General features: G+C 44.5%; 1 protein-coding gene across 6 annotated transcripts in view; it reads left to right on the top strand.

Moving 5' to 3' along the window:
* Nucleotides 1-5,859: 5,859 nt before the first annotated feature.
* Nucleotides 5,860-25,110, top strand: part of LOC118091883 (collagen alpha-4(VI) chain) — a 95,474-nt gene continuing 76,223 nt past the window's right edge. For 5 of the 6 annotated variants that reach the window (XM_088653470.1, XM_088653468.1, XM_088653472.1 and 2 more), the window contains exons 1-9: nucleotides 6,089-6,222; nucleotides 6,756-6,836; nucleotides 12,566-12,651; nucleotides 13,386-13,994; nucleotides 15,814-16,401; nucleotides 17,563-18,168; nucleotides 18,785-19,408; nucleotides 20,630-21,181; nucleotides 24,207-24,764. In XM_088653470.1, the coding sequence (XP_088509596.1) occupies nucleotides 12,579-12,651; nucleotides 13,386-13,994; nucleotides 15,814-16,401; nucleotides 17,563-18,168; nucleotides 18,785-19,408; nucleotides 20,630-21,181; nucleotides 24,207-24,764 (3,610 nt within the window). In that variant the 5' untranslated portion in view covers nucleotides 6,089-6,222; nucleotides 6,756-6,836; nucleotides 12,566-12,578. Of the gene's footprint in view, nucleotides 5,909-6,088; nucleotides 6,223-6,755; nucleotides 6,837-12,565; nucleotides 12,652-13,385; nucleotides 13,995-15,813; nucleotides 16,402-17,562; nucleotides 18,169-18,784; nucleotides 19,409-20,629; nucleotides 21,182-24,206; nucleotides 24,765-25,110 lie in introns of those variants that run through there. The other variant, XM_088653469.1, reaches the window with a different exon arrangement.

Below are 25,110 nucleotides of genomic sequence, written 5' to 3'. Positions count from 1 at the left end.
ATTGTTTTTATGTTGGTTGTTGGCTAATTGATTGTAAAACTTTAAACTGAAAAACTAATTGATTGTAAAACTTTAAACTGAAAAACTAATTGATTGTAAAACTTTAAACTGAAAAACTAATTGATTGTAAAACTTTAAACTAAAAGCCAGGTCGATGATGAATAAGACCACCGCCATTCACGACCTGATTGTGGATGGAGGATTTGACCTGGCATGTGTGACAGAGACCTGGTTGGATGAAGCCGATGGGCCCGTTCTTGGCGCTGCTTGCCCACCAGGTTTCTCTTATGCACAGCAACCCAGGCCATCTGGGCGGGGAGGGGGGGTTGCAGTGATTTTTAGGAAGTCATTAGTTTGCACCAGGCATCCTATTGGTAAGACTGAGTTTTCTGAGTGCATGTTCTGGAAGTTAGGCAATAGGGGCAGTACAGGATTCCTTTTGGTGTACCGACCTCCCCGCTGCACCAAGGATTCCCTGCCCGAGCTGCTTCAGGTCGTGTCGGATGTGCTCCTGGAGACACCTAGCTTGGTTGTCTTAGGGAATTTTAACATCCATGCCGACACGACCTTACAAGGAGCTGCTCGGGACTTCGTGGAAAGCATGGCCACCATGGGGCTGTCCCTGAATAAGTCTGGCCCAACTCATAGCCACGGACATGCCTTGGACTTGGTGTTTACCTCTATGGATGTTGGTGATCTGACATTAAGTAAAAGCGAAACAAAAGAAGTGCCATGGTCAGATCACTTTCTGGTGCAACTGGACTTCTCCGCAACCCTTCCCCTCTGCAGGGGGGTGGGACCGATTCGGATGGTCCACCCCCGCTACTTAATGGATCCAATTGGCTTCCAGAGAGTGGTAGGGGATGTTTTATCCCATGTCGATGGCCTTTCAGCTGATTCCCTGGTGGCCCGCTGGAATGCGGAGTTAACCAGCGCTATTGACTGTCTGGCTCCGAAGCGCCCTCTCAGATTGCATGGAGCCCGGACAGCCCCGTGGTTTTCCCCGGCGCTGAGGGCGATGAAACAGTCGTTGAGACGGCTAGAGCGCCGGTGGCGAAAAACTCATTTTGAATCAGACCGGACACGGGCTAGAGCTCAACTTCGAGCCTACCAAGTGGCAATGGCGACGGCGAAGAGGACCTTCTTCACCGTCTCCATCGCATCTGCAGAAAACAGCAGCAGGAGACTCTTCCAGGTGGTTCGCAATTTAGCGGAACCACCTGCTCCATCCGGGCCCAGTACGGGCCACATGATCTCCTGCAATGATTTTGCAAAGTTTTTTGCAGATAAAGTCGCTCAGATTCGGGAAGAGGTAGACTCCACCATGGGAGCAGGGCCGGGGCGGGGGAGTGCTAGAGTCCTGTCTAGTCAAGTTTTGTGGGATCAATTTCAATCTGTTACCTCCGAGGATGTGGACAGGCTGCTTAGACGAGTGAAACCAACCACCTGTCTCCTTGATCCTTGCCCATCCTGGCTTATAAAAGCTAGCCAGGAAGGGCTGGGCGATGGGCTTCGCGGGTTGGTAAATGCTTCTCTCCATGAGGGAGCCTTCCCAGACCCGCTGAAAGAGGCGGTTATTAAACCGCTTCTTAAAAAACCATCTTTAGATCCGGCCAATATGGCCAACTATCGCCCAGTCTCAAATCTTCCATTCTTGGGCAAGGTGATTGAGCGAGTGGTTGCGGAACAACTCCAGGCACGCCTGGAAGAAGCAGACCATTTGGATCCCTTCCAGTCAGGATTCAGGCCTCATCATGGGACTGAAACTGCCTTGATCGCACTGGTCGATGATCTCCGGCGGGCTAGGGACAAAGGTAAGAGCTGTTTCCTTGTTCTGCTGGATCTCTCAGCGGCTTTTGACACCATCGACCATAACATCCTTCTGGACCGTCTAGAGGGCTTGGGAGCTGGGGGCACTGTCATGCAGTGGTTCCGCTCCTTCCTCCTGGGCCATGTTCAGAAAGTGGTGGTGGGGGATGAGTGTTCAGACCCCTGGGCTCTCACTTGTGGGGTGCCTCCTCAGGGTTCTGTCCTCTCCCCCATGCTTTTTAACATCTATATGCAGCCACTGGGAGAGATCATCAGGGGGTTTGGGCTGGGTGTCCATCAGTATGCTGGTGATACCCAGCTCTACCTCTCTTTTAAATCAGAACCAGTGAAGGCGGTGAAGGTCCTGTGTGAGTGCTTGGAGGCGGTTGGAGGATGGATGGCGGCTAACAGATTGAGATTGAATCCTGACAAGACAGAAGTACTGTTTGTGGGGGACAGGAGGCGGGCGGGTGTGGAAGACTCCCTGGTCCTGAATGGGGTAACTGTGCCCCTGAAAGACCAGGTGCGCAGCCTGGGAGTCATTTTAGACTCACAGCTGTCCATGGAGGCACAGGTCAACTCTGTGTCCAGGGCAGCTGTTTATCAGCTCCATCTGGTACACAGGCTGAGTCCCTACCTGCCCACTGACTGTCTCTCCAGAGTGGTGCATGCTCTGGTTATCTCTCGCTTGGACTACTGCAATGCGCTCTACGTGGGGCTACCTTTGAAGGTGACCCGGAAACTACAACAAATCCAGAATGCGGCAGCTAGACTGGTGACTGGGAGCGGCCGCCGAGACCACATAACACCGGTCCTAAAAGACCTACATTGGCTCCCAGTACGTTTCCGAGCACAATTCAAAGTGTTGGAGCTGACCTTTAAAGCCCTAAACGGCCTCGGTCCGGTATACCTGAAGGAGCGTCTCCACCCCCATCGTTCTGCCTGGACACTGAGGTCCAGCTCCGAGGGCCTTCTGGCGGTTCCCTCGCTATGAGAAGCCAGGTTACAGGGAACCAGGCAGAGGGCCTTCTCGGTAGTGGCACCCACCCTGTGGAATGCCCTCCCACTAGAGGTCAAAGAGAACAACAATTACCAGACCTTTAGAAGGCATCTCAAGGCAGCCCTGTTTAGGGAAGCTTTTAATGTTTGATGGATTTCTGTATTTTAGAATTTCTGATTTTTTGGAAGCCGCCCAGAGTGGCTGGGGGAACCCGGCCAGATGGGCGGGGTATAAATAAATTATTATTATTATTATTATTATTATTATTATTATTATTATTATTAAACTTTAAACTGAAAAACTAATTGATTGTAAAACTTTAAACTGAAAAACTAAATAATTAAATAAATAATTAAAAAACAAAACAAAGGAACAATCAGGAGCAATTGACAGAAGGTCAATTGAACTGAAATCTGGCCTTGGGGCTAATATAGGTTCTCTGATCTAGACCCTTAGATACCGTGTTTCTCATATTATAAGACATGTCTTATATTTATTTTTTCCTCAAAAAAACACACTATGGCTTATTTTCAAGGGATGTCTTATTTTTTTCCTCCTCCTCCTGCTGCGGCCGGCATTGTTGCTGCGCCTATCACTATGTCTTATTTTCGGGGTATGGCTTATATTCCTTGAATGCTTAAAAATCCTGCTATGGCTTATTTTATGTGTATGTCTTAAAATATGAGAAACAGGGTAGCAAATGGTCATCCAGGGACACAGTTTAGGAAATTTCTATGCCTACCTAGTATAAATCCAAGGGACCTCTTTTTATTTCACCCAGACTGCATTCTCTTTTTCTCTCTTGAAGGACCAGAGCAGTTGAATAGTTGTGTAGCCAGAATGTCCACGTCCTTTTTCACTTTTCTTGCTTGGTTATGATGGTCACAAGTTGCCTCTGCATCCCATGTTCTTTCTTTGATCTTAATTTTTCAGTGAGCTTTAATAAATGGCAGGTGCCTTCCGCCAAGTTTCCCCTTCTTGAGGCACACAAGGAAAGCTTTAAAGAAAATACAAGTCAATTAACACATCAAACGGTGTAATCGCAATTCGTTATGAACAACCGCTTTGATCTTCTTTTGTTTACTATGTTGCTTCCAGATTTCAAAGTATGCTCCGTATAAGTTCGCTAAATCCACAAATCATGCACCCTTTCCAGCCTTTGTTGTTGTTGATCTTAACTAGATAACGCATTTACTTGGAAAGTTCTGAAACATAGAAAGGCAGCTTAAAGCAACTTCCAAAGGGAGTCTTGTGGCACTTGAAAGACATTGGCCAGATACGCCTGGGTCCTGGTGGTCCTAAAGAGCTAGAAATCCACAGAACCCCACACCTGTCTTTTACTTCAGAGGAGCTATGGCGAGTCCCTTGTTAAGTACATGCATAGTAATTTCTTATAAATATTATAGAACACTGGTGGTAGGATGTGGTACATGAAAAGCCCCTTTTATTGATTCAGAAATCCTTGGTAAGACCATATCTACATAGACTTTTAAAGCGGCACTCCTACACACACTTACTTGGGAGTAACCCCCCTTAAACACAGCAGAACATTTCCAAGGAAATATCTATAGGCTTGTGCTGTTAATGAGCCATACTGTATTGAAAAGCCTTGATCTAATTCAGCATACCTTACCACCACCACCCATCTTGCTGGCCAGTAACAACAACAACAACAACAACAACAACAACAAATTTTATTTTATTTAGAGGATGCTTAACAGTTAACAAAGGGGGGGGGCAAAGAAAAACTTGATGATTTTATTTATTTATTGAATTTATATACCACCCTATACCTGCAGGTCTCAGGCCAGTTTACAGAATAAAATCAAAATATAATACCACAAAATCCATAATCAAAATAAAAACAACAACAGCCCAATAACCCCCTCCCCTCCACAAAAGAGCCACATTTTAAAAGGGCATAGGGTGTCAATAAATTCAACCAAAAACCTGGATTAAAAAGGAATGTTTCTGCCTGATGCCTAAAGGTGTATAAGGAAGGTGCCAAGCGAACTTCCCTGGGGAGAGCATTCCATAGATGGGGAGCCACTGCAGAGAAGGCCTCGTGTTGCCACCCTCCGGACCTCTCGAGGAGGAGGCACACAAAGAAGGGCCTCAGAAGATGATCTCAGGGTCCGGGTAGGTTCATATGGAAAGAGGCGGTCCTTGAGGTACTGCGGTCCCGAGCCGTTTAAGGCTTTATAGGTCAAAACCAGTACTTCGAATTGGGTCCGGAAACTAATTGGTAGCCAGTGCAGTTGGACCAGGATCGGTGTAATATGCTCAAACAGTCTTGCTCCGGTGAGCAACCCGGCCGCTGAATTCTGCACTAGCTGAAGTTTTCGAACCATCTTCGGAGGCAGCCCTGCATATAACGCATTGTAGGAATCTAACCTTGAGGTTACCAGAGCATAGACAACTGTGGTTAGACTATCTTTGTCCAGATAGGGGCGTAGCTGGGCCACCAGCAGAAGCTGATGGAAGGCACTCTGGGCCACTGAGGCCACCTGAGCATTGAGTGACAGCAAAGGATCCAGGAGTACCCTCAAGCTACGAACCTGCTCCTTCAGAGGAAGTGTAGCCCCATCAAGAGCAGGCAATCTCCTACCCATCCGGTCTAGGGAACCATCCACTAACAGAGCCTCAGTCTTTTCTGGATTGAGCTTCAGTTTGTTGGCTCTCATCCAGTCCATTACCAAGGTCCAGCACTTCCACTGCCTCACCTGCAGATGTAAAGGAGAAATAGAGCTGAGTGTCGTCCACAGCATCATAATGATACAGTCATACCTTGGTCGTCGAACGGAATCCATTCTGGAAGTCCGTTCGACTTCCAAAGGTGTTCGACAACCAAGGTGCGGCTTCCGATTGGCTGCAGGAAGCTCCAACCGGAAGCCGCGTCGGATGTTCGGGTTCCAAAGAACGTTTGCAAACCGGAACATTCACTTCCGGGTTTGTGGCGTCCGGGAGCCGAAACGTTCAAGTCGCAAGGCATTCAAGAGCCAAGGTACAGTTTTACAGATGGGGAATTGAGGCGGAGAAGTGCCTGTGGTCATTGACGGGGTCAATCAGGGGTCTGATGTCGGATTCGAAGACTGGCAAGTGAGTATCTTGAATTCATAAACTCGAATATATACTTTAGGGCCTCCATTACTGGCAACATTTTTAAAATTTCTTATTAATCCTGCATGCATGTCAGAGAAAACTTTTCCTTCTGGGGCAATCCAGAGTTTACGCAAGAGACTGAGAGTTCTGTCTCGGAGGGATTGTCTTGGGAGGAGGGCTCCCAGTTTCCAACAGCACAACTGGCAGCTCACAGCTGGAATCTTTGATGCTTCCGGACAGGCCCGAGAGAGGACAGATGATCGATCATATGGACCATTAGACACTGCACAGATGGACCTCTAAGAAGTCAGGTGAGTGCAATATTTAGGATCTTCTCCTTCTCCATTAATTTGCCATTGTTATGTTTGTGCTTCTGTTAGGGAAAATATAAACTTTACGCTCGTATCAGATCCCAAAAGAAATGGGTGTCTTTCTTCACAGAGGTTTTTTTATGGCTTTACAGAGACATTTTAATGTTATTTCCCCCCAAAAATGTACTAATAAAAATTCTGAAAGCACTTCCCATGCATCACTGATAAGGAAGACACTGGCTAGTGCAAGATGTCTCGTCTTATCTCGCAGAATGTTTAGACTTGAGATGCACTGCAAATTAAATGTCTAGATCCAAATGATTTATTCTGGAATTAAAATATAGCAATCTGAAGGGGTGAGAGGTGGGTCGAATGGGCAGGGAGGACATTGTTCCCAAATGCTGCTGCTGCTTTGAGAAGAAATATAAGGTTTAGGAAATCCACTTTTTAATATACTTTAGAGAGAGGCAAAACGCTGGACATTTTCATCAAAGCTTTGCATGCAATTCTTTTTTTTTTTTTTTGCATTTCAGGGCTTTTAGTCTTTGCATACGACTCTGTGAGGAAGAAAGTTCAGGAAAAGCAAGCATATACAAGAAGGAAGGTTTCTCCAGGTAAGAGGAACGATTTATTCAAACAGGATGCAGTTGTACTTCAACTTGCCACAAACAGGATGGTGCATATTTTCAGTAAATGAAATAAATAATAGAATGTTTGCAGGAAGCTGTAAAAGGTGACATGAGATACTGATGGTCTGTCTAGTGTTGGGATCTAATACAAAATCTTAGCCATTGTTCTTCAAGTGTAAATTCTCATCCAGTTAGGAAAAAGATGGGGGAGTTCATATTGGCAAGTCCATCCGATATAAGAGTGTATCGGAATTTTTCTTCTTCTATTTTTCAAGCAGAGAAATAAGAGATTCAAGTATTGCCTAACATAGTGTTAAAGGTAACCTCTTAAGAAGATGCTGTGGGAAGATCGGGAAAACCTTTTCAACCCTCCTTTTTAAAATGTAGCATTTTATTAGTTTTCATGGTTTCAAAATGACTGCTTTTCATAGTTGATAATATAAAGTAACAGGCAAGAACATTCACAAGTACACCTGTCATTTTATATTCCAAAAGCTGCTGTAGAAGGAAGATGGTCTAAGGTTTATTTTTTGATTATCCTTGGTTATAGGATCTTTTGCCTGCCCTTCACCACATGATCCCAGGGCAGGTTTTTGTGTTTTTACCCCCTCTGTCCATCTTAAAACCTGAGAGGGTCCAGGGAAAGAAGCAGTTTTTCAGATATTTGGGCCTAAGTCATTTAGGGCTGGAACATTTTTATGAGCATCTTAAAGTGAATGGGCAATCACATACCCTCCAACATTTCCCTGATGAAAATAGGGACGTCCTATTAAAAAATGATGATAATGAGGATTATTATTTTGCTGTTTATAGCCCATCCATCTGACTGGGTTGTCCCAGCCACTCTGTGCAGCTTCCAACAGATATAACAACATAATAAAACATTAAACATTTAAAAACCTCCCTATACTGGGCTGCCTTCAGATGGCTTCTAAGGGTTGTACTTTTCTCCTTGGCTCGGGGGGGGGGGGGTTTCCACATAACTCCATACCTCCAACATTTCTCCAATGAAAACAAGGAGGTCCTTAGGAAAAGTGGGACATTCCGGGATCAAATCAGAATCTGGGACGGCTTCTGCAAATCCTGTAAATAATAATCTTGCTTTCATCTTTAAGAAAAAGAGATTTTTAAAAATGTGACGGAGGTAGAAGAGTTCCCAGCTTGACAAAAATCAAAACAGTATTCATTGATGTGGATGAAATATTATCAATACTTAGCTAATTTCAAGAATTTTTCAGCACTTTTTCGGAGGATTCGGAGGATTTAGAAAATCTAAATTTTCTCTCATATTCACATTTAGCAAAGGATCAGATTATGCATTGAAAAGTGGTTGGATAAGAACTATATCCTGCACTGGAGAAAGGAATTATACTTTCTTTCCTTTGTGTTCATGAACACTTTCCCTACTTTTCTGCTTAACATAACCTGTTTTTTCAGACCAAGATGGACGTTGACTTATATTTAACACAAGATCCACTTGTGTGGTCCTGAACTCTTTCACCACATCAATAAAATTACTAACCCAGGTTATTTACCCGCACCCTGCAACATTTCTCTCCGGATGTTTATTCATTGAGGATGTTGCTTGGAAAGCTATCCAGAAACAGGATGCTTAGCAGATGTAATCGATTGCTGCAGATTGCCTTATTGGAAATAAGCCACAGGAAAGAAGTACTTTGCTTAAAAAGGACGACACTTTTTGCTATGTTGAGACCACATTGCCTCCAAACCAAGATACAAACAGTTTCAGTGCTTGGACGATGCCTTTTTCTGTGTTGCGTGAAAACGTGGTGGTGATACTAGGTTATTAAATACCTTTTTTAAATAAAAAACAACAACAAGTTATTGTTTCCATTGAACTGGTACCTTTTAACATGGCAGACTTATGGCACTTTTTACATTTACTGTGACGTTATCATGATATTTGCTTTATTCTGCTTCGTAAACAGCTTGTTGCGGTATTGGGACTCTGGGAAATTGCTATAGCTAGTAGGGATTAGGACTGGGCAAAGAGCAGGATTCGTTTCCCCAGTTGCCGCTCTCTGCTCCTCCCAACATTACACCCCATTCCTCATGGCTGGCATGCCCTCTCTTACTGAACTGGGTGAGAACCCAGGCACTCTACTAAGCATTGCTGCTAGTCTTCTCTGCTACATGCAGAAATGTCCCCCTTTCGCAGAACCCAGTGAGGGCCAGAGCATTCCCCAAGGCGTTGCCACTCATCTTCTGCACTCCAGGGGAGTTGTTCTGCCACCTGAGGCTTGTGCTTCACCCCGCCTCATTGGTGGGCCGGCTCTGTGAAAGAAAGTAGGTTTCAAGCCCAGCCGGTGCTTTGAAACACAATCTCAAGAACACATACCGGTTAAGAAGCAAAGATGTGACTGAACTTGATCCATCTATTCTGAGGATGTTATATGATTTTATGCAGCGAGCATTTTTAGGCATGTGAGAAAGCAGCAAAGGACCCAGATTGCGAAGCGGGGAAGAATCCAAAACGTTTGGGATGATTTTGTAACATTCATGATGGTGATTAGTTTAGATAGATTTCCTACATGCCACCAGTATCTGTTGCCCTTGAGGTCGATGTTCCTGTCCAACCATTATTAACTAGACTTTAGCTGGCATGGGTTATCTGTGCACAAATTTCCTTCTGTTTGCGACTGGTTTTTCCAACTACTCCTCTGCATTTAATGAAACAAAAATGTGTCTCAAAGTAGTTTCTTGCATTAGCCATATGGCCATAGCACATGTACAAACAAACAGGCAACTGTCGCACAGCAAGAAAATATAACAAATACAATTAGAATATTAAATATAAAATCCAGGTGAATGCGACTGATTAGGTAAAGGCGAAAGCAAGGCGTCTTGGCTAAAAGTTTAACAGGAATTTACATAGGACTGGGGCTGGGCAAGTTAGGCAAGAAAGCGGCCCTGAGTTTAAGGGCCTGTAGAATGTAGATAGGTCCCTGAGTTTAAGGGCCTGTAGAATGTAGATAGGGACCCAGGTGGCGCTGTAGGGACCTAGGTGGCGCTGTGGTTAAACCACTGAGCCTAGGGCTTGCTGATCAGAAGGTCGGCGGTTCAAATCCCTGTGACGGGGTGAGCTCCAGTTGCTTGGTCCCAGCTCCTGCCAACCTAGCAGTTCGAAAGCATGTCAAAAATGCAAGTAGATAAATAGGAACCGCTACAGCGGGAAGGTAAACGGCGTTTCCATGTGCTGCTCTGGTTTGCCAGAAGCGGCTTTGTCATGCTGGCCACATGACCTGGAAGCTATACGCCGGCCAATAATGCGAGATGAGTGCGCAACCCCAGAGTCGGTCACGACTGGACCTAATGGTCAGGGGTCCCTTTACCTTTACGTAGAATGTAGATAGCTACGTCACGTGAAACCAGTGGTTGGCGTCCGCCAGTAGGTACTTCATGCGATCGATGTCCTGTGTGATGGTCGTCGGGATTAAAGGGAGAAGCCTGGATCTTACAGAATCATATAGAGGACAGTAAAAGAAAAAGTGTATATAGTCCTCAACCTTTCCTTCATTGCATGGGCAGAGTCGGAGGTTCAGTGGTGTGTTGGAAAAAACACCGTGTAAGAATGCTGTAGGTATGACGTGGAATTGGGCTTAAAATGTGTCTCAAGTCTTTAGATGGGGCATTTAGACTTGGCTAGTTTCAAAAAAGGGTTTTTGTCCAGAAGCATCAGTCAAAGGCTAAAATGTTCTCGGGGCTATGCTTTGACTAGTGGTACAGCAAGACCCTAATTCTTTGGAACCAGATTCCCAGTCTGGTGGAAAAAATGCAGTGCATTTCAAATAGTTTCAGAAGGTCAACCTGGAGGAGCTTCTGAAACACATAAACCCAGCTTGCTTGCACAAACTTTCCAGGGGCCTGCACAGCTGCTGGAGTGCATGACATAATAATAAACAGTTTGTCTTTTGGAGGTAGATCCTAATCATCTGGCATCCCATAATAAGCAATGTTAGCCTTGTCTGCAGGGCTTTGTTTGTCATCATTAATTCAGAGATGGCTGTTTCATTTTTTTTCTTAATTGTTGTCATAGATATTTGCCAGAAACTTTGGTGTTCCCCAGCTGGCCTGTCACTATATTTTAAAAAAAGACCCATGGCACAACCTCACAGTACAGATCTTTGTAGTGGCTAAAACTGCGCTGAATAATGGCTTGTACCTAACTGTACTAAGGTCTGGACGTCCAGATATACAACAGGCTAACCGTGGTTTAGGGCAACTTACTGGTTTTTCATTTCCCATGTGTTCAGTGCATTTTCATGGTGCAGCAGCCTCTTCGGGTGGAGCCATGGTTCTTATTTTGGCTTATTAATTCAGATATAACAGCAAACCATGGTTAACAGCAAACCATGGTTAGCATAAACTGTAGCTTGGAAGCCAGCTTGAAACTACAGTTGATATCCTGGTCACATTCCAGGGTTTTGCAACACAAGGTGCAGATACAATGCCAAACCACAGTTTGGCATGATATCTGAATGTAGCCTGTGAAGAGGATTATTCCTCAATCCAAATTTTTCATTGGGTGTACGTAGATTAACAGGTGCCTGTCCATTGCTCAATAGATGCAATGGTGACTAATACACTGAAGTCACAGGTAAAACATCACGCAGCACAATACTATTGTCAATTCACTCTTGTAAAAGCCGGAGATTTACAGACACATCTCCATCCTTCATTCACGCAACCAAGAGGCCTTGTTCAAGGACACCTTCCAACCAGACCAAAGAGGAGGGAGCAGGACGAGTAAGACGCATAGCCTGGGAAGATCCTCCAGGGCCAGATGGAGAAACCTGGAGCATTCAATCCCTGGTCCTTGAGGTCCCTCACCCCTGGTTTCTACACTGACTGGCAGAGGGGCTCTCCAGGGTTTCAGGCAGAGCTCATTCCCAGCCCTGCAAGGGATTGAACCTGAGACCAAGGCTCTACCTAAAGAACTCTTGTTACGTCCTCAAGTGATGCATGTGTACACTGATCCTGAAACTTTGATATGGGAGAAATTATGGATTAGCATAGCAGGGGATATGGTTACAGTCACCAGCAACCCTTAACAAATCACAGTTCCCAGGATTATTTGGTGGAAGCCATGTGCTCTGAATGTGCTTTAAAGGCTTAGTGTGTATTAGGGTTGCCATATTTCAAAAAGTCTGGCATGTATGGCATGTATTGTTTAGTCGTTAAGTCGTGTCCGACTCTTCGCGACCCCATGGACCATAGCACACCAGGCACTACTGTCTTCCACTGCCTCCCGCAGTTTGGTCAAACTCATGTTCGTAGCTTCGAGAACACTTTCCAACCATCTCGTCCTCTGTCGTCCCCTTCTCCTTGTGCCCTCCATCTTTCCCAACATTAGGGTCTTTTCCAGGGAGTCTTCTCTTCTCATGAGGTGGCCAAAGTATTAGAGCCTCAGCTTCAGGATCTGTCCTTCCAGTGAGCACTCAGGGCTGATTTCCTTAAGAATGGATAGGTTTGATCTTCTTGCAGTCCATGGGACTCTCAAGAGCCTCCTCCAGCACCATCATTCAAAAGCATCAATTCTTCGGTGATCAGCCTTCTTTATGGTCCAGCTCTCACTTCCATACATTACTACTGGATTTTTCAATATGAATGAATGGTTGTTGTTGTTGTTGTTGTTGTTGTTGTTGTTGTTGTTGTTGTTATTATTATTATTATTATTATTATATTTTCTTCAGGGGTGCCTCCAGGATGGACAATTGGAACCAAAGGTTTATTCTTGTGTTTTTGACCATGTTGTGCTCAACCGATGCCCAAACTACTGGTAATGTAATATCCATGCTTCTTTATTAGTATCTTTATTAGTATCCCAGCTCTTGCCAACCTAGCAGTCCAAAAGCAAGCCAGTGCAAGTTGATAAATACATACCTGCCAAGTTCCAGCCTGAGAAATAAGGGACCGGACCGGAAGTAGCAGACGGGAAGTAGCGCTGCCGCCATTTTGGAACTGGGCAGAGCATGCTCAGAAGTGACTTTTGATGCTGCTGTGCCCAGTTCCAAAATGGCCGTCGCACCAGAAGTCACGCTGCAGCCATTTTGGAACTGGGCACAGCAGCATCAAAAGTCGCTTCTGAGCATGCTCCACCCAATTCCAAAATGGCCGCCGCACCAGAATAAACCGGGGGGAAACAAAAAAAAAATCTGTTTTTTTTGGCTGGGAACAGCTGGAAAAACGGGGGTTTCCCGGGGAATATGGGAGACTTGGCAGCTATGTAAATAGGTACCACCGTAGTGGGAAGGTAAATGGCATTTCCGTGCGCTCTGGCACTCATCACGGTTCTCTGTGCACCAGTAGCAGTTTAGTCATGCTGGCCCTATGACCCGGAAAACTGTGGACAAACGCTGGCTCCCTCAGCCTGAAAGTGAGATGAGGGCTGCAACCCCAGTCACCTTTTGCTGGACTTAACTGTCCAGGGGTCCTTTATTTTTTACCTTTACCTGATTCTAACAAATGCCTCTTGGTGTAACAACAAAAGAAGGTTACCATGTCTTGCTTCAGTCTGCAGAGAAACTGCCATTGCAGACCTTGTGTTCCTGGTGGACGGATCCTGGAGCATAGGAACAAAGAACTTCAAAAGCATGCAAGACTTTCTGTACACCATGGTTGATGGCTTGGACATTGGACCGGATAAAATCCAGGTCGGGCTGATTCAGTACAGCGACCTGCCTCACAACGAGTTCTTCCTGAACACTTTCCACCGCAAAGAGGACATCTTAAACCGAATTCGGAACTTGCACTACAAAGGAGGGGGGACCAAAACTGGGAAGAGTTTGAAGTTTATGCTGGACCATCAGTTCAATGAAGTGGCCGGGAGTCGGCGCCGCGAAGGCGTCCCCCAAGTGGCAGTTGTGATAACAGACGGGGAAGCTCAGGACGATATCCGTGAGCCGGCAAAGCTTGTCAAGAGCGCAGGCATCACCCTCTATGCTTTGGGTATTAAGGATGCTGTTTTGTCGGAGCTTCAGTTAATTGCCAGCGACCCGGATGAGATGCATGTCTACAATGTGGAAGATTTTGCTGGCTTGCAGGGCATCTCCCAAAATCTGCTTCAGGTGATTTGTACTACTGGTGAAGAAGCCTCTCAACACATCACTCAGATTTCTCCAGGTAAATCCAAAAGTGTGTGTGTGTGTGTGTGTGTGTGTGTGTGAACAGTGTTTTTTTTTTTTTTAAGAAATCCTTCCTGGATCACAAAATCTTTTACATTCGGCAGCATGTTACCAGGTCTCAAAGCTTCAGGGAATCCTATCCCTCTTACTGTGGGATGAGTTCTTACCAAGTAGCTTATTCAATATTCACAGAGAGAGACAAAGGAATGCTTTCTTAGATAATGACGTGGCTCCAAGTAAAGTCCCAGCCCCTCCGTCTCTTCTATTCTACGTCACCCCTGCACTGGCTGATCTGAGCTTTCTGCCTCTGAGCTTCCTGTTCTACTACTTTCAAGGCCTGCCTGGTTCTGGGAGAGGGGAGGGGGGTCAGGAATTCTTTCAAGAGACACCGAGTGTGTTAGCTGTCTCTCCCCTGGGGCTTCTTCCCGCTGTTCTCCCAATATTTTCCAGCTCCTCCCCTCTGCAGCCTCTGACCTTCTGCAAACCACTGTTCTAAATCTATACTGTCCTCCTCTTCTCGGGAAGTTGCAGGAAAGTGAGGGGGTTCCCACCATCCCTCCTCAGTCCAGCCCCTGACAGCAGGTGGTGGGTGTACAGAAAGAGGAGGGCATGTGTTTTATACGAAGAACCTGGTGCAAGATAAATTCAACCGGTAAGGATATTTTCACACATCACACTGAACTCATCATGGCCGACTTCTGAGTGGACATGTACTGCACTTATTGGCAGAGAAAAAAAGAAGAATTAGACAACCAGGAAAACTAAATGAAATCTGTCACTTCTGAATGCTGGTGGCACCTTGGGTCAGTGCCTCTGGCTGTTAACCAGAAGGTTGGTGGTTCAAGCCCACCCAGGGATGTCTGTGGGCAGGATTTGTGCATTGCAGGGGGTTGAACTAGATTGCCCTCGGGGTCCCTTCTAACTCTGCAGTCCTATGACTCTATGATTCACAGCACAGAATATGAAGGATATTCTCTAATTTTCAATATGTGGTACAGTTTAGCCCCTTTTAGACGTTTGCAGTCAAAATGCAAAGAGAAAATATACAGAAAGTTGTAAAGGTTGTATGTGAAATTAGCCAATATCTCTTTTCATAAACTGCCCTTTTCTGGCTTGTTCTGATGATGCGTGCCAATGTGATTTTCTGGGCCTAGTACACAGTGCATTGGTTCCCTTCACCTCACTCACAAAAGGGAGTACAAATATAAAATTTGTATATTTTTGTGTCATTTGCAAATTTGTATCCTCATTTGGGGAGGCTCAAAAACCAGGAGAAATACACATATGAAATAATATATCTGACAGACAGAATGTCAACAGTGAAGTTTTCTCCGTATTGCATTTCCATATAACCCCTTTCACCTCCTTTGAAAGAAAGAAAGAAAGAAAGAAAGAAAGAAAGAAAGAAAGAAAGAAAGAAAGAAAGAATTCAGAGTCTGGATGTGGTACAGTGCTAACCTTTGTACTGTATTCATATTTTGGCGGCCCTGATTCTGAGAAAACATTTTACCATGTTCTAGCTTAGAGAAAAATCTTCAACAGAAGCTGTTTGAGAAAACAATTCTGTATCAGGAAGCTTTTAATATTTGATGCTTTGTTATGTTTTATATATTTGGTAAGCTGCCCAGAGTGACTGGGGAAACCCAACCAGACCGGGTGGGGGTTTAAATAAAATAATAATAATAATAATAATAATAATAATAATAATGGCTGGCCACATAAATGCCAGCTATGTTTTAGTTTAGTTTGAAACCACCTCAAGCAGAAAAGCAATAACCAATTCCCGCCTCGCTTTAAAAAACTTCTTTCTCGTTTAGTGTGCCGAAAAGCCACCGTGGCCGACATCGTATTTTTGGTGGACAGTTCCACCAGCATCGGGGAGGAGAATTTCCAGAAGGTGAAGAGCTTTCTGTACACAATGATTTCCAGCCTTGACATCGGCCCGAATCAGGTTAGAATTGGGCTGGCCCAGTATAGTGACAGCGCCTACAAGGAATTCCTCTTAAACCAGTATTCTTCAAAGAGTGACATTCTGGAACAAATACAGAACTTGCCCTTTCGGAGGGGAGGCACTAACACAGGCGCTGCCTTGGATTTTATCAGGGAAGAGTACTTCACGGAATCTGCCGGGAGCAGAGCCCGGGAAAACTCCCCCCAGGTCGCCATTCTGCTCACCAATGGCGAATCCAGTGATGAAGTCAAGGTTCCCGCTAGCAAACTGAGGGCAAGAGGCATCTCTGTTTATGTGGTGGGGATTGGCGTCCAGAACACTACCGAACTGCAGGAAATTGCCAGCAGGCCTTTGAAGAAGTTTCTGTTCAGTGCCGACAGATTTGATATCCTCGAAGAGCTCTCCGGCAGTCTCCTCCGAACGATGTGCTTTGCAGTGGAGAGCCAGATTAGAGGTAAGCAAAGTTGTATTCTACGGTGATGTGTGGGCTGCTCGGAAGCTTTTCTGCGAACAAACCCAAGCTGCTCTTTGAATCTCTACAAAATGGGAGCTTAAAGAGCAGTGCGTGGCTTTGCAAAATAACGTCCGACAGCGCGGCCCTTCCCCTCACAAATGCAAAAAACGCTCACTTCAGTCAACTAAAGGCAACCAACCATGCCGTGACCCCTTCTCCCCAAGCTCTCTTGCTGCCAAGGAAAAATTGTTGTTGTTTAGTCGTTTAGTCATTTAGTCGTGTCCGACTCTTCGTGACCCCATGGACCAGAGCACGCCAGGCACTCCTGTCTTCCACTGCCTCCCGCAGTTTGCTCAAACTCATGTTCGTAGCTTCGAGAACACTGTCCAACCATCTCGTCCTCTGTCGTCCCCTTCTCCTAGTGCCCTCAATCTTTCCCAACATCAGGGTCTTTCCCAAGGATTCTTCTCTTCTCATGAGGTGGCCAAAGTATTGGAGCCTCAGCTTCATGATCTGTCCTTCCAGTGAGCACTCAGGGCTGATTTCCTTCAGAATTGATAGGTTTGATCTTCTTGCAGTCCATGGGACTCTCAAGAGTCTCCTCCAGCACCATAATTCAAAAGCATCAATTCTTCGGCGATTAACCTTCTTTATGGAAAAATTAAAAATGAATAGAAAGAGAATCTACAAAACCCCACAAGTACACTAAACAACATAATGAAATTTTTACCACCCCTTCTCCCCCTCTGTCCCCACTCTCCCACAAACTTATATTGTATACAACACTAATGTCTCAAATTGAATGTAGCTGATCTATAGAAAAGACTCTGTGACCTGAAAAAAGTGACAATGCACGTACTTTTGTAATTGAAGAAAATCTTCAATAAAATTGTTTTTTTTAAAAAAAATCAAAACAAACCCACTGCGTTTTGGCTTCATGTATCTGCTCCTAGCAGGGGACCTGCTTTCTGAAATTCAATAAGCATGGAAGTGATGTAATTTCAATCCTATAATGACACATATTATACAATTATAAACTGCAAGAGCAGACCATAAATCCTGTGAACTCTGAGAAATGATTTCAACTGGTTTTATAATTCTCCTGCAGATTGTCAGATTGCAGTGGAATGGTGTATTAAAATAGGTTGTGTTTCCCTCCAGCATTTACAAAGCACTATGCTGACGTGGTTTTCCTTATCGACTCCTCTGACACAATGGGCGCCTCCAACTTTGAAGCAGTCAAAAAATTCACCGCTCAGATTGTCGAACAACTAGATGTTGGGGCTGGCAAGTACCAGATTGGCTTCGCGCAATACAGTGGAGAAGGGAAGAGAGAATTTTTGCTGAACACTTACGAGAGTAAGGAGGATGTTCTCCACCACATCCAGAACAGCATCGAATTCATGGGAGGCCCTTCGCAGGCTGGGGCTGCCCTGCAATTTCTGCAAGATGTCTATTTTACCGAGGAAGCTGGGAGCCAGTTTAACCAAGGGACGCCCCAGTTTACGGTGGTTGTCACCTCCGCTAAATCTGAGGATGATGTCAAGGAATCCGCCAAGCGGCTGAAAGAAATGGGAGTGAAAGTTGTAACAGTTGGCGTCTTGGATGCTGACAGGGAGGAAATGGAGGAGATTGCTACTGACACTTTGGTTTATCAGGCCGATGACGTACAGAGCCTTGATCAGGTTCAGCAGACTGTGGTAGATATTTTGGACGTATCAGTTCATCAACACTACGATGATGCTCTGGACATAGATGTGCCAGCAGGTAATTATTTCCCTGGAGAGAAAATGTCACGCTAAAGTAGATTATAGGATGGAGAGTTCTGTCTGTCATCCGGTCCCCTGCCAATATGGCATTCTTGTTATTCAGAAAGCGAGTTCTCTTCAACTTCCCCGAACATTTCTTTTGTAACAAGGAGAGTTTTCCTCAGTTGAATCTTCCTCGAATTGGAATAGCATGGATTTTTTAAAAGGGTTGTAGTCATGGGAGGGGACTCTCAGGCTGGACCCCAAATAGGCCCACCCAGCCGTCTGCTCAGGCCACACCCCCTCTTCTCAGGCCACGCCCTCTCCAAGTGCTTTTGCCTGGCAGGATCGTGTCCTTGAACTGTGATAACGCATCTCACTTGCCTGGATGGATGGAGAGGTACGTAGCTATGGAAACCTCTGGCATCCGTATGGCTGGGATACAGCCTAGCGTAAAAGGTAAGAGTCGCACCTATGGCTCCGCCCACTTTTGCCATATTTCACTTCTGACTCCGCCCCTCCCCACCATCATAAGGTCCTTGGAAGGTAGCCTAGGAGGGGATGCGGGTCTCCGACTGGAAAAGATTCCCTACCCCACCATTTCTCTAACTTCGATGTGCTTGTTTCGTTCACAGTTTGCTACAGCGCGTCCGTGGCAGACATTGCGTTCCTTGTGGACGAATCCAGCAGAATCGGGCAGAGGAATTTCCAGCTGATCAGGGCTTTTCTCCTCAAGATTATCAGGGCTCTGGATATAGCCCCGGGTAACGTACGCGTCGCCTTGGTACTTTATAGTGATGAGCCCAGGCTCGAGTTTGGCCTGAATGCATTTCGAGACAAGTCGGAGGTGGTGAATTATGTGAAAACCTTGCCGTACCGTGGTGGCGAATCACACACTGGCGCTGCCATCAACTTCCTGAGGAAGAACGTTTTCACCAAGAGAGGCGGGAGCAGGAAGGATGAAGGAGTCCAGCAGCTGGCGGTGGTGATCACGGACGGCCAGTCCGTAGATAATTTTACGGGACCTGCCTCCAAGCTTCGACGGAACGGCATCACTGTGTACGCCGTGGGCATCCAAAACGGCACAGAGAATGGCCACCTGCAGAAGATTGCATCTCATCCCCCCAGGAAACACGTCTCCAATGTTGAATCGTTGTTGCAGCTCTCAAACATTGAGTGGAAGATAAAGAAACGAATTTGTACCGATATTGTTTCGCGTGCATTTAGCATCCCAGTGCGGTCCCGTACCCTGAAGGAAGGTAAGAGACTCCTCTCGCCATTGGCCCCCAAATCCTATCCCTTCGAGCTGGGTAGAGAGAGCTCTGTGTGATGTCATTTCCCCATCCCTTCTGAAGAGGAAGGAACATATAGGAATTCCTGTTCCTCTCTCTCTGCCATTGACATGCCTCTGCTTGCTCCAGCTTTCAACCCCCACACGCAGGTGCTCAGAGGGATAAATTGTAACCAATATATCCTTTCCTACCCATTAAAACACACCCCACAGCTTTGAGGCAGGGTGCAGCGCCTACCAGAAAAGGAAGTGGTTGGGAGAAAGTGATTTTTTGGAGGGCAAAGGCTGGGTGCATGACAGGTTCAATATGTCTCCCTGTCACCCCATCTTGTAAATTTGCCTCTATTCCACTGGATTGGAGACGTTCTTTCCTGCATTGTTGTGATCTGCATTTTAGCACTCAGATTAGTCTGGCCTTCAGTGAGTGCTTCCATTCACACTGTTGCCATTTGGTAGATAATTAGCTTGCTGTGTATTCACTCGCTGCTCATTTTTGTTCGGGGAAATGAATTTATATTATGCAGCATTTTGGGGTTGTATCAAAGTAAGTCCTTTTCAGAGCAGACACGCTGAAAACAACGGGCCTGTTAGTCCTGGGACTCATCTACACAGCTGCAAATGAAACGTTATAAATGTGTTGTAAAGCACAATATGCAAATGTGACAGTAGATGGCGAGAGTGAGCTATGCAAAATTCAATGTATTTTTCAAAACATTTTTTAAAAAACATTTTCACAGCTTTTTTAAAAAATATATATATATTTATTGAATTTTGTAAAAACACACCAAAGAAACAGAACAGAGAAAACACTAAACACACATAACATAACAAAATACCACCATTACAAAAAATTCAAATCAATCTTATATCACGTATCTTTATCAACTTCCTCCATTCCCTCCCAACTACGTTTCTTTATATTACTTACTTAGTACTTTCCAAATCTTGATTCCAATCTTTTAAATAATTATCTAAACCTATTAATCCTCTTAATAACTTATCAATACCACACAGCTTTTTAATATATATGCGTGTAGATTCCACCTTGGCGATTAATTTCAGCAGCTCTACGCAGAATATGACTAACATCAGCTGCAACCCCATTCCAGTTCTTGGTAGGTAAGCAAGCTTTTTTTTTTAACACCACCATAAATGAATTGTTGTTCTTCTCCTGTTTTTTCTCTACTAGGCTGCGAGGAGACCGAGGAGGGAGACATTTATTTCTTGATCGATGGTTCGGGCAGCATCAGTTGGGAGAACTTCCAAGACATGAAAACCTTCATGAACGAAATGATCGGCATGTTTCAGGTTGGAGTTGACAAAGTCCGTTTTGGGGTTGTTCAGTACGGAAGCACTCCACAAATAGAGTTCGAGATCAGCCAGTACAATAGTGAGGCGCAATTAAAGGAAGCCATCAAGATGATCCAGCAGATAGGTGGGGGGACCAACACAGGAGATGCCTTAAGAGACATGCAGCACCTGTTTAAAATCTCAGCCAGGAGCAACATCCCCCAGTTCCTCATCGTCATTACAGACGGACAATCACAGGATCAGGTGACGAAAGCAGCCGAGGAACTGAGACAGCAAGGGATCGTGATCTATGCCATTGGCGTCAGGGATGCTGTCCAAGAAGAACTGGAAGATATCGCCGGGACAAAAGACCGGATGTTTTTCGTGAACAATTTTGATTCCCTCAAGCTCATCAAGCATGATATTGCGCAAGATATCTGCTCTCCTGAGGGTAAGGTGTTTTCCTTTGGAAATAAAAGTTTTGTTTGATTAGTTTTCGAGAAAGGAAACCCGAGTCTAAAAAAGCAAATATATATAAATCGCAGCAAGTCTTGACTTGGATCAGGCTGGTGTACAATAACAGAAAAGGTGTTTTCCTAAATCTGAGAGTTTCAAGCTTTGCTAAGTAAGTATTCTAAAAGACCCACATATTTGCAAGCAAATACTGCATGCGTTAAGCCATGGGTAGGCAAACTAAGGCCCGGAGGCCGGATCCAGCCCAATTGCCTTCTAAATCCCACCTGCAGACGGTCTGGGAATCAGGGTGTTTTTACATGAGTAGAATGTGTCCTTTAATTTAAAATGCATCTCTGGGTTATTTGTGGGGCCTGCCTGGTGTTTTTACATGAGTAGAATGTGTGCTTTTATTTCAAATGCATCTCTGGGCTATTTGTGGGGTGTAGGAATTCATTCTTTTTTATTTAGTCTGGCCCCCCACAAGGTCTGAGGGGACAGCGGACCGGCCCCCTGCTGAAAAAGTTTGCTGACCCCTGCGATTAAGCTAATGGCACCAGTGGTATTTTTTCTTTACCAATTAAATTTTTCAAGGGGAAAATCCAAGAGAATGATGAGACCAGCATTATGCTTACCCTTTGGTGTGTCTGCTGTGAGATACCTTCTTTGTGCATGCAGAAAGGTTTGGGGACAGTGAGGGTTGCAAATCTTTTAAAAATACGAATAATGAGGAAAAAAACCCTTCCTTAAAAACAACCAGTTCCTAAAGGTCTTCATTTGCCAGCAGAGGGACAGCAAGGAGGAAGCCAGTCTAGCTTCTCTAGAGAACAAGTTTCAAAGTCTGGGAGGAGACACAGAGAAGCCCCATATATACAGTGTGAGAGGGAATTGTGCTTCCATCAAGATTTGACTGCACAAGCAGAAAAGAAACACAACTGGCTGTTTCCTTGGTCTGCGTATGGTGTAGTTTTCTGTTATGTACTGAGCTGAATCATAGAACAATAGGATCCAGAATCAGCAGTCTGATTGGTCTGCAGGAGCCACCCAATCCAACTCCAGGTGGAAGTGAATCCGCAACCTGATTGGCCTGCAGGAGCAGCCAATCAGGCGGCTGGCAGAAGTGAATCTGCAACCTGATTGGCCTGCAGGAGCAGCCAATCAGGCTGCTGGCGGAAGTCAATCCACAAACTGATTGGCCCACAGGTGTAGCCCTGAAGTAGCCAATCACGCAAAGCCCATTGTGTAAATAATGTATATAAGCAGATGGTTTGGGGGAAAGGGCATTCTTCTCTTCTTCTCCTTGATGACTATGAGCTGAATAAAGAGCATGAAATTCACTCTCAATTCCGAGTATATTTCATTTTCGTACTTTTATGCATTTACCAGGCAAACCCCCCAAGAACCTGGGTGCTATGTAAAGTGTGAAGCAGATCTATTTGTTTCATACTGGAGAGAGAATGGCTTTAAAATTCTACATCATCAATCCTCCATGTTTTGAAGGAAACGTGGGGTGAAATCTCATAACATTAAGCAGCTGAAAGTCAGAAAGGCAAACCTGAGCCACAGTCTAAATTTTGGAAAAATCTATTAATTTCTATTAAGTCATGTGGTAAGAATGACTTCAGAGCAAACCACGGTCCACATTAAACTGTTAAAACAAGTGTTGAATATAATGATTAGAAACATAAATGTGCTGTGTTTGTCACCTAACAGTCAGAAGCAATGCTCATTTATCAGATTTACCTCTACTTATGTTTTAAGTAAACATGAGATCAGATCATACTCACTTTTTCATGTTACAGGTAGGTAGCTGTGTTGGTGTGACGTAGTCAAAACAAAACAAAAAAAATCCTTCCATTAGCACCTTAGAGACTAAATAAGTTTGTCATTTGTATGAGCTTGTGTGTGCATGCATGTATCTGAAGAAGTGTGCATGCACACAAAAGCTCATACCAATGACAAACTTAGTTAGTCTCTAAGGTGCTACTGGAAGGAATTTTTTTTATTTTGTTTCACTTTTTCATGCTTGTGTGGAAAGACTGATACTAAAGATGCATTCTATAGCTTATGGTGGCGCATTACCTAGAACACCGTTCTTAAATTGATTGATCATTGCCCACAAATATGTCACACCTTGACTTAATGGTGCAAGGCTTCTCGGACACTGAAGAACTGAGGGGGTGGGGAGAGATTTTCTGCAGGCAATGGCCACCTGCCTTGCCCACCCCCATCTAGCCCCCAGGAGTCTTTCCCAGACCATGGCTTTGAGAATAGCAGAAGCAGCAGGGAAGAGTGGAGTTTAGGGATAGTTTTTAAAAATAATTTTACGAGTTGTGTGTCCTTGTTTCTCAATTTGATCTTTTTACATGGTTATGTATGTTTTGTGGTATTTTATGCATTGTGATTTGCTGTTATTTTATTGATTATAGATTAGTAATTCTTTAGCAAGTGTAAGTGTAAACTGTTTAATTATTATTTGCTGATGTTTAATTTTACCGTTTATACTATTGGATTCTAACAGATTGTTGAATATTACTTTATTTGATATTAGTTGTTTATTTTAAAGTTATTGTGACTTTCTATATTGGATCAGATTGTTACTACCTGTTTCTCCGAAAATAAGACGTAGCCATAAAATAAGCCATAGCAGGATTTTTAAGCATTCAAGGAATATAAGCCATACCCCAAAAATAAGACATTGTGGTAGGTGCAGCAGCAATGCCAGCTGCAGCAGAAGGCAGAGGAAAAAATAAAAATAAAATGTCCCCTGAAAATAAGCCATAGTGTTGTTGTTTTTTTGAGGAAAAATAAATATAAGACGGTGTCTTATTTTCAGAGAAACACTGTATTAATGTTTTATGATGATGATGATGATGTGTGTTGGAAGCCGTCCAGAGTGGGCAGGGTATAAATAATAATAATAATAATAATAATAATAATAATAATAACAACAACAACAACAATAATAATAAATATCCTTTCTCTCTCTCTCTCTCTCTCTCTCTCCCCCCCCCCCGTTTCAGTATGTAGACAATTGCTAGCGGACATCATTTTGCTGATTGATTCTTCTGAAAGCATGGATGACGATCAGTTTGCCAAGACAAAGGAATTCATTCACTTGATTGTGAACGGGTCTGATGTTGGAGCTGACAAGGTCCAGATTGGAGTGCTCCAGTTCAGCTCTAATCTAAAGGAAGAGTTCCTACTCAACCAGCACGACAACAAGGCTGACCTGAGGAGCGCTATAACCAAAATGAAGCAGATTAAAGAAGGAACAAACACTGGGAATGCTCTAAAGCTTACGCTTGAGTACTTTGACACACCCAAAGGAGGGCGTCCGGGCATTAAGCAACATCTGATCGTGGTCACAGACGGAAAATCTAATGATGAAGTGGAAATCCCTGCCAGAGCCCTTAGGGACAAAGGTGTCACCATATATGCCATCGGGGTAATCAAAGCCAACGACACCCAACTTTTGGAGATTGCTGGCGCACAGGAGAGAGTGTTTTCCGAGGACAGTTTTGAGTCCCTCCTGTTTTTGGACAAGACTATCCTGTTTGAAATATGCAGTGCCAAGCAAGGTTAGTGACCACACCTAAATGACGGAACTCCCTGCCTTCTCTCCCAGCGTTTCATTGTCTAGCAAATACTTTTTAAAAACTGAGCAAATTTTAACAGGGCCGGCTCTACCATTCAGGGAGAGCAGCAGTATGTTGTTGGAGGACGGAGCAAAGTTGGTTCTGCTTTCCCTTTTGAGTCTGTTTCCCCCAGGTGTTCCCACTCAACAGACACAATGACTAGGCTGACCTGAGCAAAGCTATATTTGATGGCAGTAAGATCTGCTAGGCTTGATTCACTTGTCAGTCCAGTTGGCTTGTGGAAGTGGAGCTCCACCTTGCCCTCCATGTTACACAGCAAAATAACTCG

Source organism: Zootoca vivipara, chromosome 11, assembly GCF_965207765.1.
Source record: "Zootoca vivipara chromosome 11, rZooViv2.hap1.1, whole genome shotgun sequence".
NCBI lineage: Eukaryota > Metazoa > Chordata > Lepidosauria > Squamata > Lacertidae > Zootoca > Zootoca vivipara.
The sequence above is the reverse complement of the archived record's forward strand: the minus strand, read 5'-3'. Positions and strand labels throughout refer to the sequence as shown.